The sequence below is a fragment of the Heteronotia binoei genome, chromosome 4 (assembly GCF_032191835.1).
Source record: "Heteronotia binoei isolate CCM8104 ecotype False Entrance Well chromosome 4, APGP_CSIRO_Hbin_v1, whole genome shotgun sequence".
In the NCBI taxonomy this organism is placed as follows: Eukaryota; Metazoa; Chordata; class Lepidosauria; order Squamata; family Gekkonidae; genus Heteronotia; species Heteronotia binoei.
The window spans coordinates 118,929,113-118,948,951 of NC_083226.1; the positions used below are offsets into that span (position 1 = coordinate 118,929,113).

At 40.3% G+C, this 19,839-nt stretch overlaps 1 protein-coding gene across 4 annotated transcripts in view; it reads left to right on the forward strand.

The window, feature by feature from the left end:
* MCTP1 (multiple C2 and transmembrane domain containing 1) overlaps positions 1–19,839 on the forward strand; it is a 457,667-nt gene that overhangs the window by 339,871 nt on the left and 97,957 nt on the right. For all 4 annotated transcript variants that reach the window (XM_060235683.1, XM_060235684.1, XM_060235686.1 and 1 more), the window contains one exon: positions 201–320. In XM_060235683.1, coding sequence (XP_060091666.1) covers positions 201–320 — 120 coding nt within the window. The remainder of the gene's footprint in view (positions 1–200; positions 321–19,839) is intronic.

Consider the following 19,839-nt stretch of genomic DNA (forward strand, 5'->3'; position numbering starts at 1 on the left):
CCAAGTGTCATTTCTTCAGTGTTGTCACATGAAAAGATATACTTAAAATATTTATGAAATGTGAGGGGTGTACTCACTTCTGTGACATACTGTAGATAATTTCTACATTTAAATTGTGGTGCTCTGTACTTTGCAATCACTAGTTTGGTCAATGGAGTGCTGATGTTAATGACATCTCTTTCTTTCTCCATGGGTTTTAGCTCTTTCTATTTGTGACTTGGAATTTTGAACTCTACATGATTCCTCTGAGCTTGCTGTTGCTGTTGGTGTGGAATTATTTTCTGATCGTATCAGGGAAGGATAATAGACAACATGATACAGTAAGTATTTTTAAGGTATCTTCTTAGCACAAATGTTTTCACTGAGACAGAACTTTTAAAAAGGAGGTTAGGAAGGGCTTTATATTGATGTTGCTGCTATAGTTATTTAAATGGTGTCTCTCTCATGAACCTGTAAAATGAAATTCCTCTTGAAAATCCCAAGGGTACTGTGAAAAAGTGTGTTTGCACTGGATATTCAGGCAACAAGTTAGTGATAAGAGTGAATACAACTGCAAAGTGATGAGTACCGAGACAAAATATGACTTAATTTTCATGTGTCATACTTACAGTATTTCACAGATAAAACATATATTCCCATGCATGAGTGGGTGGAACTCAGGGCAGAGTATAGCAGACATGCAGCAGAACCTGAAAGATATAGGGCCAACATAATCCAGCTGTGTGTGCCATAGACACAAAGGTGAACCTAAAAATTCATGTAAGTGGTTTGCCTAGGAGGTAAAAGCAATGATGGACAACTCCTCAAATATAAGCATTATCCATTTTGGTACTGTATGATACCCTGTTTCAAAAGTCATTTTGATCTGCTAAAACAGTTGCATCTTAGAGGCTAACAAGATATGGGGGATATAAGCTTTTGATAGTCAAAACTTCATTTGCTACTGCGCTTATATCTCACTGTATGATAGCCAGATGCAGAGCATCTTGTAGTTGCCTTCTGAGCTCTCCATGGTTTTGCCTGACATTATCTCTGCCTTCTTCAAAGTTAATGGATGTGTCATTATCAAGAATGTAGAGGTTTATATCAGGAATGTGGCACAGCAGCCAAGTCTGTAGACTTCCCTGCATAAGTTGCTTCATCTAACAGTCATGAGTGCATGAAGGCAGCCAATCACATGACCATTTTTCATTACTCAGAATGAGAATCATACGAAGGTAATCTTTGCTGAGAGGGAGGACTACAGCTCCTTTGAGAGATTAAGAGAATGTTCATGTGCGAATTATTCCCAATCTTTAGAGCTTGCCTTTTATGTTCACAAACACTGAGTTATGTGTGATTGATGGGTCAAGAATACAATAAAATACCATGCAGTCTTGAGGCATCTTGTTAGTCATTCAGGTTTTAACAAGAATTGTTTAGTGGACATATGTTGGAGAAAAAGACCTAAAGTTCCCATAAGGCAGTGTGAAATGCACATGTGCAATTCAGATCTGGCCAGCATGTCTGCTTTTGCTAGTAACAATTACCAAGTCAGGCAGGAAGAAGGAACATATTTACAAACATGATTCACTAACAGTGAAGTGCTCATGTTTTGTGCACTTAAAGAATGCTGCAAACAGGAATGCAGTGTAGCAGTGCAGTCATATGTAATTAAAAAAAAAAACAAATCTGATCTTTGCAAGCCTTTCAAATACAAGCAAGCATTTTGTGGCAGTATTTGACTTTGCTGATCACAACTGCCAGGCAAACCATAAACCAAACCAGTGGGTGATCCCACAGTTTATATATAATTTGGTAGGCATCTTTGATGTTTGCTCCCAAAATTTAAACTTTAACTACTACTCAAGGAATATGTAGAATAAAAAATAAATGTAGCTGCTACTTCAATATGGAGACAATTCCAGAGTATAATTTTCTCTGAGGATGACCTTTAGAAATCTTGACTGAATCAAGACACCAGGAGAATAAGCCTGTATGCTGATCAAGTAAAAATTAGATGTAACCATCCAGCAATCACCTGCCATCTCAAAGACCCCCACGACCTTGAGAAACACACATCGACGGAATAATCTGAGGCGACCCATATTTGTATGTTCATCCTTTTGTTGTCAAAATTCTTGTTGATTCCCTATCTGTGAGCTCCATGCACATTTGGAACTTGCACAGGTGTTCACTTAGCAACATTACTCAGGAAACATGCAAAGAGGAAGCATGAATGCTCATGCTTTTTGTTGCCCAACATGCTGTAAGGAAATATTAAAACTGAACTGCAAAATGCACATAGCTTTTTTGTAGCTTGGCATCAGATTCTTTAGTTCACCTGGGGACTCCTGGTGGCTTGTCAGGGTACACAGGGGATGTCAGACTCTCATTGGAACAGTTGTAAGAGTACCTATTTGCCTTTAGGACACCATCCACTGCAGAAGTCAGTGGTGGCAGTCAGGCAGCAACCATAGCTTTCAATTTCTTCTAAAAGTCCTTGGTGTCGCAAGAGGATGAGAGTCTCCATGGGCCATTCATGGCTTGCTGCATATACTTTGAAAAGGGATGGGAAGTTGCTAATCAGGACACACTCTGCTGACTATTCAAACAAGCAGTAGGTGGGGACAAAGAAGAGGAGGAAGAAACAGGTAGAAGTTAACTTCTTTGCTTCCAGTTCTGGTGCAAAGGGGCTATCTAGTGTATAATAGGCTGTGATGAGGGACAATGAGGAATCTTGGTGGTCTATACTATTTCAAAATCAAAATGGAAGTCCTTGGATTGCTAAAGTTTGAAAACCTGTGCTTTAGTATTTTCTAAACTTCTGGTGAGAATATTCTTTAGCAAGTTTATACATATTAAAGAAAATAAAATGCATAGTCTCATAAGTCCTTTGCCAGGGTAGTACCGGTTATACATAAAAACCTTTGTCTTCCAGTCAATTGTAGCGACCTTACCGAATTTCATTTAAGTGACAGTATTCACAGGTTAATGTTTGATTAGAACAGACTGAATTAAACTTCATGCAATATTTTGAACTGGCAGGAAGACAGTGCTACTTCTTTATACCCTTTTTGTACTCCTTTGGAAGTATCTTTTAACTGACTAATAGCTGAGGGTTTTTTTCACCTCTGGTTTCATGCAAAGCTAACTCATACCATCCAAATGTCCTGCAGCAAATATCATTAATCTTTTTTTCTCCCTTTCAGTTAGGAGGTCAAGATCCTTCTTTACCTGAGGTCAGATTGATAGGGAAAATAAACAAGGCCTTTTCAACAGTAACACCTGCTGTTTAGAAATCCCTTTTCAGAGAAGCATGCCAAACCACCTGTATTTTCACTTTGCAGAAATAAGTAAGCACTTTATTCCAACAGGCATTCTGATAATCAGGCTGATTCTTTATAGTTGAGATGCTTGCTGTTTTGGAATTGTTAATAACAATGAATAGGATAACAAAGAAAAGACTAGTCACAATGTAGAAAGAACTGTTCTGAGACGCTGCACAATTTAAACAATGAAAACTATATTCATAAACAGTAAATCCAGTTCAAACAATGTTATAACAAATATAATAGTAGTGGTCCTGATAGGACTCTTAAGTATACAGATGTAATCATCCCAAAATATTGTTGTATTCAACTATAGATACATAGTCCATCATCATCAATATCAACGTCCAACATCATCCACGCAACTTCCAGATTGTCCATGCATTTCAGGCAGAAACAAAGCCTTTCTTCAGGATGGTGTATCTTAGGAATATTTCTATATAACAGGGGTGATCAAACTTGCTTAGTGTAATAGCCACACAGAATAAACGTCAGATGTTTTAGAGCTGCAAGGAAGGAAGGAAGGAAAATAGATGGAGGGGAGGGATGAGGGAAGGAGAGGTGAAAGAAAGCAACTTTAAATGCATTCTCCATGATGCTGGGTGACTTGGAGAAGTGATATAAAGAGACAAATGCCTTCTCCCAGCCAGCTGATGGGCAGTGGGGGCTTTGAGAGCCACAAACTATGTGTGAAAGAGCCATATGTGGCTCCTGAGCCAGTTTGGCCATCCCTGCTATATAATAAATAATATTATTACAGAAAAAAGGGGGAAATTGTATTTTATCATTACATAGTTACATGGGACATATTTAACACTCACAAGAAATATATACACTCACCCTTATGAGATCCAACAACTTTTCTAAACAAGATCCCGATTAAAGTATTCAAACTGGCACAGATCACTTGGTTCAAGACTTTGGGAACATAAGAGAAGCCATGTTAGATCAGGCCAATGGCCCATCCAGTCCAACACTCTGTGTCACACAGCGGCCAAATATATATATATATATATATATATACACACACACACACACACACACACACACACAATAGCCACTGATGGACTTCTGCTCCATATTTTTATCTAACCCCCTCTTGAAGGTGGCCATGCTTGTGGCCGCCACCACCTCCTGTGGCAGTGAATTCCACATGTTAATCACCCTTTGGGTGAAGAAGTACTTCCTTTTATCCGTTTTAACCTGTCTGCTCAGCAATTTCATCGAATGCCCACGAGTTCTTGTATTGTGAGAAAGGGAGAAAAGTACTTCTTTCTCTACCTTCTCCATCCCATGCATTATCTTGTAAACCTCTATCATGTCACCCCTCAGTCATAAGAACATAAGAGAAGCCATGTTAGATCAGGCCAATGGCCCATCCAGTCCAACATTCTGTGTCACACAGCGGCCAAATATATATATATATATATATATATATATATATATATATATATATATATATATATATATATATATATATATATATACACACACACACACTGTGGCACAGTCGACGTTTCTCCAAACTAAAGAGCCCTAAGCGTTTCAACCTTTCTTTATAGGGAAGGTGTTCCAGCCCTTTAATCATTCTAGTTGCCCTTTTCTGAACTTTCTCTAATGCTATAATATCCTTTTTGAGGTGCGGCGACCAGAACTGCACACAGTACTCCAAATGAGACCGCACCATCGATTTATACAGGGGCATTATGATACTGGCTGATTTGTTTTCAATTCCCTTCCTAATAATTCCCAGCATGGCGTTGGCCTTTTTTATTGCAAACGCACACTGCCTTGACATTTTCAGTGAATTATCTACCACGACCCCAAGATCTCTCTCTTGGTCAGTCTCTGCCAGTTCACAGCCCATCAACTTGTATTTGTAGCTGGGATTCTTGGCCCCAATGTGCATTACTTTGTACTTGGCCACATTGAACCGCATCTGCCACGTTGACGCCCACTCACCCAGCCTCAACAGATCCCTTTGGAGTTCCTCACAATCCTCTCTGGTTCTCACCACCCTGAACAATTTAGTGTCATCCGCAAACTTGGCCACTTCACTGCTCACTCCCAACTCTAAATCATTTATGAACAAGTTAAAGAGCATGGGACCCCGTACCGAGCCCTGCGGCACCCCACTGCTTACCATCCTCCACTGCGAAGACTGCCCATTTATACTCACTCTCTGCTTCCTATTACTCAGCCAGTTTTTGATCCACAAGAGGACCTGTCCTTTTACTCCATGACTCTCAAGCTTTCTAAGGAGCCATTGATGAGGAACTTTATCAAAAGCTTTCTGGAAGTCAAGGTAAACAACATCTATCGGGTCTCCTTTGTCCACATGTTTGTTCACCCCCTCAAAGAAATGTAACAGGTTAGTGAGGCAAGATCTTCCCCTACAGAACCCATGCTGAGTCTTCCTCAATAACCCGTGTTCATCAATGTGCCTACTCATTCTGTCCTTGATAATGGTTTCTACCAACTTTCCTGGTATTGAAGTCAGACTGACTGGCCTGTAATTTCCCGGATCTCCTCTGGAACCCTTTTTAAAGATGGGGGTGACATTTGCTACCTTCCAGTCCTCAGGAACAGAGGCAGATTTCAATGAAAGATTACAGATTTTTGTTAGAAGATCCACAAGTTCAACTTTGATTTCTTTCAGAACTCTCGGATGTATGCCATCCGGACCCGGTGACTTATTAGTTTTTAATTTGTCTATTAGTTGTAGGACCTCCTCTTTTGTCACCTCAATCTGACTCAGGTCTTTCAACACCCCTTCCAATATTAGTGATTCTGGGGCGGGCAAACACTTCTCATCTTCCACGGTGAAAACAGAGGCAAAAAATGCATTCAGCTTCTCAACCATTTCCCCATCCTCCTTCAGTAATCCTTTTATCCCATGGTCATCCAAGGGCCCCACTGCTTCCCTGGCTGGTTTCCTACTTCTAATATATTTGAAGAAATATATTAGAAATATTGTTGGTCTTTGTTTTTTGCAATATGCTCCTCATACTCCCTTTTTGCCTGCCTGATCACAGTCTTGCATTTGATTTGCCACTGCCTGTGTTCCCTTTTATTAATCTCACTTGGACTGGTTTTCCACCGCTTAAAGGAGTCCTTCTTACCTTTTACAGCTTCCATTACTTTGTTTGTTAACCATGCTGGCCTCTTCTTATACCTGTTTGTGCCTTTCCTAACTTGTGGTATGTATTTTATCTGAGCTTCTAGGATTATAGTTTTAAATAGTCTCCAAGCTTCCCCAAGGGTTTTGACCGTATTTACCTTTCCTTTCAGTTTCCTCCTCACATGCCTCCTCATCTCAGAGAATTTACCCCTTTTAAAGTTAAATGTGGTTGTGGCGGTCTTTTTGGGCAACTCCCTATTTATACAAACAGTGAAATCAATAACATTATGGTCACTGTTCCCAAGCGGCGCAATCACTTTTACATCTCTCACCAAGTCTTGGGCATTACTTAGGACCAGATCCAGGATCGCCCCACCTCTGGTAGGTTCTGAGAGCATCTGCTCCATAGCACAGTCATTGAGAGCATCAAGAAACTCAATTTCTTTCTCTCGACTAGAACACATATTGACCCAATCAATCTGCGAGTAGTTAAAATCACCTATTACGACACAGTTTTTATGTTTAGCCGCTATCTTTAATCCTTCCATCATATTATAATTGTCCTCTCTCTTTTGATTTGGTGGGCGATAACAAACTCCCATAGTTAAATTTCCTTTTGGGCCCTCTATTTCAACCCAAAGCATTTCTAAAAGGGAATCTAATTCTCTGACCTCAGTCTTACTGGACCGTATATCCTCTCTGACATACAGAGCCACCCCACCTCTAACCCTTCCCTCCCTATCCTTCCGATATAACTTATATCCAGGAATCACGGTGTCCCACTGATTCTCCTCATTCCACCAAGTTTCTGAAATTCCCACAATGTCTATGTTTTCTCCCAACACTAAACATTCCAATTCACCAATTTTACTTCGTACACTTCTAGCATTTGCATACAAACATTTATAATTTCCCAGGCAAGCTAGGCCCGCCACCTTCCTCCTGCCACCTCGAGATTCTGGCAGACAGTCCACACTGTTTGTCACCATCACAGTGGACAATTCTGATCCGTTACCCGGTAGAAAAATAGAAGCCAACCCTTCATCTCTTTGAGACAAGTCCTCCCGAACCAGAGACATTCCATCTCCTGTCGGCTTTCCCCCAAGATTTAGTTTAAAAACTGCTCTGCCACCTTTTTGATTTTAAGCGCCAGCAGCCTGGTTCCATCCGGAGACAAGTGGAGACCATCTCTTCTGTACAGCTCCCGCTTGTTCCAGAAAGCATCCCAGTGCCTAACAAACTTAAACCCTTCCTCCTTACACCATCGTCTCATCCACACGTTGAGACTTCTAATTTGCTCCTGTCTCTCCTGCCCTGCACGTGGAACAGGTAGCACTTCCAAGAAGGCCACCTTGGAGGTCCTGGCCTTAAGTCTCCCACCTAGCAGCCTAAATTTCTCCTCCAGGACCTCACGACTGCATTTCCCCACATCATTGGTGCCAACATGCACCACGACCACAGGCTCCTCCCCAGCACTGTCTATCAGCCTATCTACTACACATGTAATGTCCGCTACCTTCGCACCAGGCAGGCAAGTCACCATACGGTCAATACGCGGTTTTGCAACCCAGCTGTCTACTTGCCTAAGGATCGAATCACCAACTACCAAGACCCCCCCTCTCCCCCTGCCCAGGGATGGTTCCTCGGCGCGAAAGGATACCCGTTCACCGACCGAAGAAGAGGTCCCTTCTGAGGGTGCATTCCCCTTATCCTCAGTAAGGTGCCCTGTTCCCTCTCGACCCTCATGCTCTCTGGCAGCAACGGGGCTGCCACGTTCAGAATGGGGCTCATCTAATACGCCCTCGAGAGTCTTCCCCAATTGCCTAACTGACTTCTCCAGGGCAGTCACCTCGGCCTCAAGGGTACGAACTCGTTCCCTGAGGGCCAGGAGCTCCTTACATCGAGCACACACCCAAGACTTCTGTCCTGTGGGCAGATAGTCGTACATGTGACAAGGAAATCAGGGATCTGGGTTTCTGGTCCTTAGGAAGCCCCTAGGCAAAGAGCCACAGGCCAAGAGCCCTTTAGCTCTCGCACTTCGGCTCACACCAAAGGCGCGAAAATGCCTCTCCTGGCTTGCCACATAGATGGTCAGTAATAAATGCAAGCTACAGGTATAATTACTAGCAACTGTATATTCAGGTAAGTGAATTTAAAGAAACAGAACATCATATGAAACATCATATAAAAACTGACAAATCCAAGGCAGAATTCAAACCTTTGGGCTTGTTTCATACAATCTTCTGTTTGGGTCCACTTCAGAGATCATAATAACAACCCAGTTCCCATCAGATCAAAACACCATCCAGCCTCCCACATTGGGCAAAATTAGCACTTTGTTTGAAACATAATCAGCCATAATCAGCCTTGGCATAGGGAGAGGGGAAAGCATGAAAACCAACACTGTGAAGTTGGTTGGAGAGGCAACTGCCTTCATATCTTGAGCAATTACCGTATCTGTTCCTCAAAATTAGCTGCAGGGGTTGATCTTGGGCAATCACTGAGAGGAAGCAGAGGGCCGTAGGTTGTCCAGCTAAACTTCACCAGTGGCACAGTTTACTTCTCTTCAAGTAGTAAGAAGGGGGGGGGGGGGCAAAATGGGTTTGTCCATTTTCCAGCCTGTACCGTACCTATACTGCTAAGACGGTTTAACTGATGATGTCTTCAGTTGTTATCTGAGATTTCAAATGACATGGTTTTAAAAGGAAGGCTGTGGTCCCAGACATGCTTCTCTGAGAGTAAGCCCCACAGTATACAAGGGAAATTTAAACATCTGTGGATTGTACATGTCCAAGTCTGTGTAAATTTCCTTTACAAATAATTATAAGCATGAATTCTGTATATACAGCAATAAAATTCTAAAAGTACACATTGCATAAGTTTAGTGTATTTTTAAAAGAAATTCATTAGACCTTTAGATGGAGACATAGTTCAAATAAAAAACATAGGAGACTTCACAGTTATTTGTGTAAATGTGAGAAAAGGCACTCAAACTCATTTAAGAATACAAATGTAAAGAAACACACAAGAATAATTATACTCTGTATTAATGTATTAGCATAATAGACACATTAAGTTGATAATGCAAGGTGTATAATTGCAAATAATGTTGGAATATGAATGTGTTTACTGTGGTGCCTGTTATCCTATTGAGAGTTTAATTTTTTAGTCTGTTGATCATAAACAGCAGATATGTAATGAGTGGAATGCATCAAAAGGCAAGTAAAATCTGTGATTCCCATTCAACTTCTACCTAAAATTATGAATATTCTGCAGAACAAGCCCCATTTTTTAAATAGCAGTTCTCTAAAGATCAAGTTGTCTGTCTTTCAGGAATGGAAGCACCAATAATTCTCTGTCTGTCTTTTACCTTACTTAGTGCAATATATTCAGCATTACTGGCAAGCAAGCTCATCATGTTAATTATGGTATCTAATGGTTCAGTTACCTTGATGACTTAATGTAGATGAAATGGTCCAAGGTCAAATGTTTTAATACCTCCTTAGACTGATTCACAGAGCCATAGATATTCCGAAGAGTTTTGCAAATATGGTATATTATTGATGTCAGCTGTTTATAAATATAGACAAGAGAATCTATGAATGTGGAAATAGGTTTTCCATGCTGGGCTGTGCATGGCTCTATGTGCAAGAAAGCAAAATAGTAGATAGGCTTTGAGCCAGGCAACCATGATGTTCTGCTTGAGCTGGCTGGGGCCTGCATGCTTTCTGTGTACAGCAAACTTGAGGCTGGTTATACAGAATGCTGAATTGCTGCTATTATGTAAAAGATGAATGTTTTGTTTCACTTACACCACTTTAAAGGTTCTTCCTCCACGCTTATGCGTAAGAGATGCAGATGCCATGTTGTGAAAATGACCACATAGACATGGATATTATGCTTATTGACTGCGGGGAATCTTCAGCTTGACCTAAAGTACTTTCAACTGACCTAAAATAGTCTAAGTGGTTTTTATATATCCTCTTCAATCCGTGCACATTCAATAATTTTATATTATAATTACACACTAGCATTGTAAATCAGCTGACACGCAAGCACATATTGTAGTTAGATTGCACAGAGATAAAAGGGAAGAAATTTAAATCACATCCAGATTCCAGACACATTCCTTCATATCCCTAGAGCAGGAACATTGACTTTGGAACCCTATTGTTTGAGAAAAGAATGATGTCAGGCCACCATTTCATTTTGTGTTGGCCCAAAATAGAAATATATGCAAGTCCTTTCACTTTTGATGGAACAGTTATGTATATGAAATCTATTTTAAGACATGCTCTTTTAAAGGACTATTAAACCGTATGCACTTCCTAAAAACAAGTATGCTCAGAATGGCTTTTACAGCACTTCATGCATTCAGACATCTTAGTTCTATTATGGTTTTTAGTATTAAGAATGCCAGCAAGAGTGTGTCTATGTTACTTTTAGTCTCTACATGTCATGCTGAAATTGCCTGGTATTTAAGAATATATTGTAGAATTTTTTTTTAATTCAGTGGTTTTTATTATTCTTAAAGTCATTAAAGTAAACACTGCTTTTACTAATTAGCCACACTACATTGATAATCTTCAAGTAACACAAACCACATTTTATAAACTATGGATTGATTTAAACTCCAGTTTAGTGTGACTTGGAATTCTAGTCATGGTTTGTACCTGGCTTATTAACTGTGGTATGAACTAATAACATTTGGTAGTTGTTACTGTTTTCATTTATAGTCTGCCTTTCTCATTGGGACCCAAGGAGAATTATAAATATGATTTAAAAAACACACTTCAGTAAGTAGATTACAAAATATGACAATATCAGGCAATTTGTGTGTGGATTATAAATTATAACGAGATGTAATAGCAACTATTCGTAAAATAAGGCTTTTGGGCTAGGATTGTTGAATGAGGGGAGAAACCAGAGCTACACATGCAAATATATCAGTTTAAAGCAGGGGTCCTCAAACTACGGCCCGTGGGCCAGATGCAGCCCGCTGAGGACGTTTATGCGGCCCGCCGGGTTATGGCAAAATCAGACCGGAAGTGACGTTCAACCTAAACTCGCGTTAGCAACGCACACTTCCGGCACTGGGCTGAGGCGGCGGAGACAGAGTGTGAGGTGATACCGAGGTGAGGTGAGTTCCCAGGCCAGGGTATGTGGTGTGGGGAAGGGAGAGAGGATGCAGAAGACGGAGAACTGACGGCCCGCGGCCTTGTACAGTAACGGCAGTCCGGCCCTCCAACAGTCTGAGGGACAGTGAACTGGCCCCCTGTTTAAAAAGTTTGAGGACCCCTGGTTTAAAGCAACAAGACAATTAGTGGAGGCAAGACTTGACCCTTAATAAAAGTCATCTTGTAAGCGAAACCCTAACACTGCAGCATTGCTCTTTATACAAGGATACCCTTCTGTCAGGGCTGGCCCTAGACTGTCTGGCACCCTAAGCAAGGCTAATTTCTGGCAAAGGCCTCCCCTCCTCACACTGATAACATCACCAAGTCACATAACCTCCTTACACCCCAAGAAGTCTGGCACTCCAGGCAATTGCCTAGTTTGCCTAGTGACAGGGCTGGCCCTATCTCCTGTACAATTTGGTTTTGTACATTTTGTGAAATAATAGAAGACAGAAGTGCTAGGACCTTCCTAATAGACTTAGGTAGACTGTTACACAATTTAGGAGTGGTTCCTTCACTCTTGCCGAGTGTTGGTGTTGCATTCAGCTGTGCCTGGAGGAAGGTGGTGGTTAGATCACAGCAGAGGTAGTGACATCGAAATACAAAAATTCCAGTTGGTTCATTAAAACCCCCCATTTTAGTCTCCTGCATTAGAGAGCAGGAGAGCAAAAGAAAGTTTGCTGTTCCAACTTTTCCAACTGCATTCAGTTCTAAGGACTCTTTCTCTCCATCCTTCTCTCTAGCCCTTCCACCCCGGTTATGACTCGGAAAGCAGGAATGCTGTTCAGAAACTACAGCCTCTTTAAAGGGAGAAAATTAAATACCAGCAAAACAAAGGAAGAGGAGGGCTATAAAAGATTTATTTTGCCTTAGAGTTAAAAAATTAAGAAATTCAGGAAAGTAGAAAGGCAGAGTGAAGAATGAAGGGAAAGCATGACTTTTTCTAGGCTTGCTCCTTGCCTCCCATTTCTTATGGATGACCAATAGTTGTCCATAATTGCACAAGCAATGGTATTTTGCCAGCAACCTGACAATACATAGGAGTTCAGAACAGCTTTCGTGGGATTCTGCTTTAAGACAGAAAAAGAGGCAAACAGCAAACTGTGATTCGCAAATCATAGTCTGTAATGTGCCTTTGGTAGATACACCAGGGTTTATGTGACGAACTGTAATTTAAGCAACCGTTTTTTCCCTGTTTAGATGCAGCCTGAGTTACTAAGTTTTTTGTTCTGATAACAGAGTGAAGCAAATCCAATTTTTTAAAAAAAATTAAAAACACCTTTCCAAGCAAACTTATCATAGAAACTGGGATTTGCTGCTGAGTGTATACTCAGTGATGAGTTACAGCCAATCAATAGGGTTGTTCCCCCCCTAAAGAAGCAAGAAAATAGCTTGCTAGTGCTTCTGAATCCAGGCCTCGCTGTTTGACTCCCTGCTTGTTCATGGAAACCAGCTCAAGGTGTTGGTATTGACCTTTAAAGACCTATATGGCTTGGGGAGTGTATCTCTCCCCCCCCCCCCGATAATAAAAGGTTTGTTTATCATTTGCCAATACATTAACAAACACAAATTAAAATTAGCATACATCATATAGGACATATGAAAATTACATTAAACAAGAATAACTCATACATCAAAAATAGATCAAAAGAAGATCAGTTTTTTGTAGAAAATATTATTAGGTACAATATCATGTTCAGTCCAATTTCTCTCCTAAACTCAGACAATACAATTTTCACTAAAATTCTTGTTAATATGGAATGCATATATGAAGGACTGCCTTCTCCCATATAAACCTACCAACCATTCTGGTCATCTACAGAAGCCCTGCTTCAAGTGCCTCTGCTGACTGAGACTAGATAGTGCAGCATGGTGGTAAGGTTTTCAATCATTAGTTGGGGCCAGGGGATCCCTCGGTTTGGAGGCCCTCCCCTTGCTTCAGGGTTATCAGAAAGCAGGGAGGGGGAATGTTTGCTGGCCACTCCTTTATATTCTGTGGAGACCGATTCCTATAATGGAGAATAAATCTGTGGGTATCTGGGGCTTGAGGGTGGGACCTGTTTTTTTTTAAGGTAGAGGCACCACATTTTCAGCATAGCGTCTGATGCCTTTCCTCAAAACACCCCCCTCCCAAGTTTCAAAAAGATTGGACCAGAGGGATCAATTCTATGAGCCCCAAAAGAAGATGCCCCTATCCTTCATTATTTCCAAATGGAGGGGAGGCATTTAAAAAATGCACAGTCTCTTTAAATCTGATGGCCAGAACTCCCCTTAGAGTCATGCTTATCACATCCTGGCTCCACCCCCAAAGTTCCCTGATATTTCTTGAATTGGACCTGGCAACCCTAGATGGTGGCAACCTAAGAAAGGGCCATCTCAGTCATGACACAAAAACTTTTAAACTCCCTCCCCAGGGAGATTTCTCTGTTTTTTGTCACGGTGACCCAATTCACAGCAGAGGTGGTTTGCTTCAGCTTTTCCCTGCATAGCAAACACTATCTTCCCACAACCAATCCTGCTTAGCCTCCAAGCTCTGATGAACCTAGGCTGAGTTGGCTATTTGGGCTGCTATTTGTGTGTATAGTCACTTAAAAGTTTTGTTTGGGTTATACACTATGTTTTAGTTCATCTGAGTTGAGCATTGAAGTCCTACTTATCTTAGTGTTTTAATCTCATATTTAATTCAGCGGATTTAATTTAGACTGGGTCATCAAAATGTGGTGATACCAAAATTTCCTAAATACTATAGTTATCCTACCTAAAACGATATTAGTGTCAAACAACTAGAATCTAAATAAAGCAATCCCACTAATTTCATTGTGAAATCTGGTGGTTTCAAGGTTAGTGTATATTATGCAATGTGATATTGTTCAATAATTTGGATTGCTCAACAGGGAGGTAATGGTTACCTGTGCTGGAGCCCATGCAAGTCTCTTACATAACATACATAACATTGCAAGTGTTATCTTCTTTCCATAACCAGAAACCTGCCTCTTCATGTATACTTTTTTGAATTATGATTAAACTCCTGTTTACATATTAAAAATTACCACTGATCTGATGAGACTTACCTCAGATATTAACTGTGTGTTGTATTTCAGCAAGATTGGTATGACTTCAAAATTTAAAGTTGAACTAATATTAATTGTGTGCTTTAAGTGGTGTATATCTCAACTACCTCACTTGAACCATCTGGAGCTATTTTGTTCTGCAGATAGCTTTTTGCTGACTGTAGCACTCTGGGGTCTTGCTTGCATGTGCAGATTGGTGGGAAGATTACTAGGTTGGATAGATTTAGATAAGGAGAGTCAGAAGTCAAGTTCCTTGGGAAATATTTGTTGGGGCACACCTTGCAAATTGCAGGGACTTAACAAAATATGGAGAAGGACCCACTAGGGAACAATGAGAATATTGTTAGTCAAGGCTGGGAAACTAATCTGATTGCAGTACCAGAACAAGGGCAGAAGAGAATCAGAATTCAGTTGGAGCCAAAGTTAGAATCTGTACATAGAAGCATGGACTGTGGGGCAGAGGGGTTTGCCTGGGGGAAAGTGCTAAATGGGATAATGAATGCATGGGTTGGTAGACTGTCAGTCCTGGAAGTATGTGTGCTTTACCTGTAAGCATTTAACTCCTTGAGAGTAACCAGCAGTCCAGAAGATTTGCAAGTGGTGGTGGTTTACTCAAGTAAACAGCTTTTGGAATCAGTGATGCTTATTCAGTACCCCAGATAGGGCCTACTGATTCTTATCTACTTCTACAGTTATAATATTAGTAATTAACATATCTATCCCATTTGGAGGTGACCAATATTCATGCAGCTATTATAGCTTAGTAGCTTATGGTATAACCTGCCTTATTCAAGCAATTTGTTATGTGTTTTTATGATATTGGTGATCTGCCAACAGGGAAAGTACTACATAGTGAATGCTGTCGTACAAATAAGTACTTGCTTGTTTGTCAGTAAATACCTTGGAAAACAGAAAAGAAGAGGGTTCTATGTTGTGCAAATGCATACTGTTTATTTCTAAAGCAACTTGTTTAGAATACGTGAGATGATCTAATGTGAGCTCTTAAACATCATCTGTAGGAGTATAATAATGCAGGAGTGTAGTAATCATGGATCAGTGCCAGGAATCAACTTATTTCAATACTTCCACTGGTATGTGGCATATACATTTGTGACTAGTGACATTACAGAAGGTCATGTCACTTTTAACTGCCTGCATTAGAGCTTTCTGATTTCCCCAGTGCCTTTCCTTTGTTTGATTAATACTGCTTGATTTCAAGCAAGGTTACAGACAGCTATATTTAAAGGGAATATACTAATACAAATTTATGCATTTATCTCTGTAAATGTTCAGTAACACATTTTCCTAATGTTTACAGTTTTGACATATGTATTCTTTTCAGCTTATTTTAAATGTATACTAAGAGCAGGTAACAGTGTTCACTAGACAAAAACCAAAAATAGATCATATGTAAAAATGTATATTTTAATTTAAAATACTTCGGGCTAATTTATCAAACTAGGGCAGTTCCGCAGGGCCTGTAAGACAGCCCTCTTCCGGCAGGCCTACAACAACTAACTGACACTGAGAAATTTTTAGATGGAACTAAAATGCATTTAATAGACCGCTGGTTTTTATGTTTTTATGTCTTATTAATTTATTGTTTTAATCTTCTTATGTAAATGTTTTTTATGCTAAATTTATGTAAGTTTATTATGTTGTAAGCCGCCCTGAGCCACTTCGGTGGGAAGGGCGGGATATAAGTCTAAATATAAATAAATATAAATAAATAAATTGTTTTCCTTTTAAGAGGCAGTATATTTATCCAGTATGCTGTAAGCACCCAAATTATTTGAACAAAAAAGCTAGATCCAGAAAAAAAAATAGAGTTCCCCCCCACACACACACACACACTTCTGTTCCTTATCGTTTCCAAACTCCTGGTGGGGCTAGGAGTTCTCCTGGAATTATAGGAGATCTCCAGACTGCAGAGATCGATTCCCCTGGAGGAAGTCGCACTATATCCCTACCGTGAGCTCACCTCTTTCTCCAAGCTCTACCCGCCCTCCAGGTACTATCCTTAAACTGCCAGATTTAGTGTTGGTACAATTTGTATTTAGCTATGTAGGGTTTCTTAAACTTTTTTGAGCCCACAGGAAAAGAGAATACTCATGGCCTATTCCAGAGCAAACTGCAATGGAAGCTACATTAGAACCAGTTATTTCTGCAATTTTACATGACTCTCTTAGACATACAATAATTGCTGTGGGTAGGGTTTGCTAAAAGGGGAAAAAATCATTTTATTAATGGCCTAGGGTAGGGGTATTGAACTCATTTGTTATGAGGGCCAGACTGACATAAATGAGACCTTGTTGGGCCAGACCATGTTGGGCTGGCCAATACATGTACCTATTTAAGATTAGGTAGCAGAGATACAAACTTTATAAAGGCCACAGACAAACACAATTAATTTTTTAAAAAATAACAACTTAAAGCATGCTTAAAACATTAGCACTTGTTGGTACTTTCTTTGTATTTCTCTGATGGGATCCAGGTAACTGGGCAAAGGAAGCTCTGGTTCTTTCCGTCCTTTCCCAGGGGACCAGGAGGAGCCTCAGCCAACAGAAGGAAGAAAGGCTTGGCTCCAGTATCTCTGCTGTGCGATTGAGTCTGGCAAAGCAATCTCTGCCTCCCCCTCTGGCCCCAAGGGAGGAGCCTCAGCCCAATGGAGAAAAAAGAGGACTTGCTCTGTAGCTCCTGTGTGATTGAGCAAGCCTGGCAAAGCAAGCTGTGTTGCAGAAGGAAGCTAGAGAGGGGAGAAGGAAGCAGATGACAGCCAGTTGCTCAGGGGCCTGAAAGGAGCCCTCTGGGGGCCTGATTCAGCCCCCGGGCTGCATGTTTGGCACCTATGGTCTAGAGTGTAAGCAAATAGTTTGACAGGCTGTCAAAAAGTGTATAACTTTAAAGCATAGGAATACTGTTACTAGTATTGCAAAGATATTTTTAAACATGATCTTGTTAAATATTGGGACAGGTGATGCTTTTTAGTTAAGCTTTAATAGAAATGAATATGATGCATTTTAAGCCCTAAGCAAGACTGTTACAGGTGGTCCATCTTTCTGCTTAAAAATCATGCTGAAACATTGTTATATGTCTTCTCTACAACTGCTTTCAAAAATTCTAGTCTGATATTAAATGCTCAATTGCTATCAGATCAGGAGTTAAAATTATTCATAAATACAAATTATTTCTGACTGTGAAATTTCTTTTTCATCATCAGTCACACACTTTCCTACCTACCTACACCCTATAGCTTCTAAGTTTCTCACTGCTTGCATGGCTAGAAATTTTACAGAAAGAGGGCTGAATAACTGAACAACTTTTCCGAGATTAGATGCTGACTAATCTAGTTGGAAGCCCGGAGTGAGAGGACGAAATGTGACATCATGAGAGAGTCATATGTGCATTTTCATATGCCTGCATAGTTACATTCAGGGTGCCATTGAGGAGAGAGGAACCCTTCCCCTTCTCCCTCATTTCTTTACTGTACTGTGTTACATGCATCCTGACTTACAACTGGTATCATAGTAGGGGAGGGTTAAGTAAAAACAATATATGGAGAGGGCAGGATTCATCACCCCCTCACCCATCTTCTCTGTGTGTTTAGAAAAAAAACACCCTCTCTTTCCTTTACAAGTGACTAAACGCACATTGATCTCTCCTCCTGTAGCATTTAGTGTGGCCCTAATAAATGCCATTAATATTAATTATTAATATTAATTATTAATTTCAAATGTGTAGAAATAGCATGTTGTGAATTTTTTTTCTGAACCATACACCTTCAGGTGGGGAATAATATGTTTGAGTATTTTCAGGGCTTTTTTTGAGTAGGAATGTAGTTTCGGCTGGTTTGGCATCAGAGGATATGACCTAACATGCAAATCAGTTCCTGCTGGGCTTTTTCTACAAAAAAAGCCCTGTGTGAAACAATGGTGACATCAGGGAGTGTGGCTTAATATGCAAATGAGTTCCTGCTGAGCTTTTGTACAAAAAAAGCCTTGAGTATTTTTGCATGAATGTTTGTTTTATCCTAAATTTTCATGCATAGGGCATTTTTTAATTTGTCATTTACATGATCTTCCACCTCAAGCCTGAAGAGATACTATGACATATGATTGTAAAACATTGATCTAATTATAACAATACTGCAAATAACCAATGTATTACCAACATGTAAGACAATCCATATGTAAAGTGCTGGATAAGCTCAATAAACTAAAGCTCTGCCTAAAAAAAACTGAAAAGCTCTTGAATGATAGTGCCAATCAAGGAGTGAAGTGTTAGTTTGTGCTACAAGGGTTTGCACTCCCCTTGAAAGAATAGCCTTGCAATTTGGAGAACTACCCTTCAGATGAGCAGGTGATTTCTTTGGCATAGTATCCCTCTTTTGAAAAACAAAATTTACTGTTATCTCTGTTCTAATCACATCCAGAATAGTTCCCTAAAATATGCTTTTCATGGGGATGCCTCGAAGGCTGCTTAGAATATTTTAGCTAATACAAATACTGATATAAGGCAGTGGTCAAGACAATTGTGCTTTCTTTGGAACAGGAACTCATTTGCATATTAGGCCACACACCCTGATGTCACCATTGTTTTTCACAGGGCTTTTGGGGTAGAAAAAGCCCAGCAGGAACTTATTTGCATATTGGGCCACACCTCCTGACACCGAGCCAGCCGGAACTGTGTTCCTGTACGTTCTTGCTCAAAAAAAAAAAAAAAAAAGCCCTGCTTTGGAACATGTTGATATTAAAAGAGCTACACACTGTTTCCCAGCACAGGTCAAAACCCTAAACAGACTAGGATTAGGCAATTTTAAAGACTACCTTCTCCCTTATGAACCTGCTTGGCCTTTCAGATCAGCATCAGAGACCTTGTTGGAGTATGCTCCGTTCTCAGATGTAGGTGATAAAGAAGGGAAGGGCCTTTTCAGGAGACTAGGCAGTGAAATGCCTCCCTGATCTTGTTTTCCTGTTGCTTTATTCTTTTCAGTTTCAGGCACTGAGTAAAGTCATGTTCATTCCTTCAAGAGTTTGTGTTTGTGCCTTTTTACAGCTCATAGCTCATTTCATTTCATCATCAGGCTGCTCTCAATTTCTTATATATCAAGGTAGGGGGTTCTTAGGATTATTCCATAAGTGCTCTATACTGGTCGATAC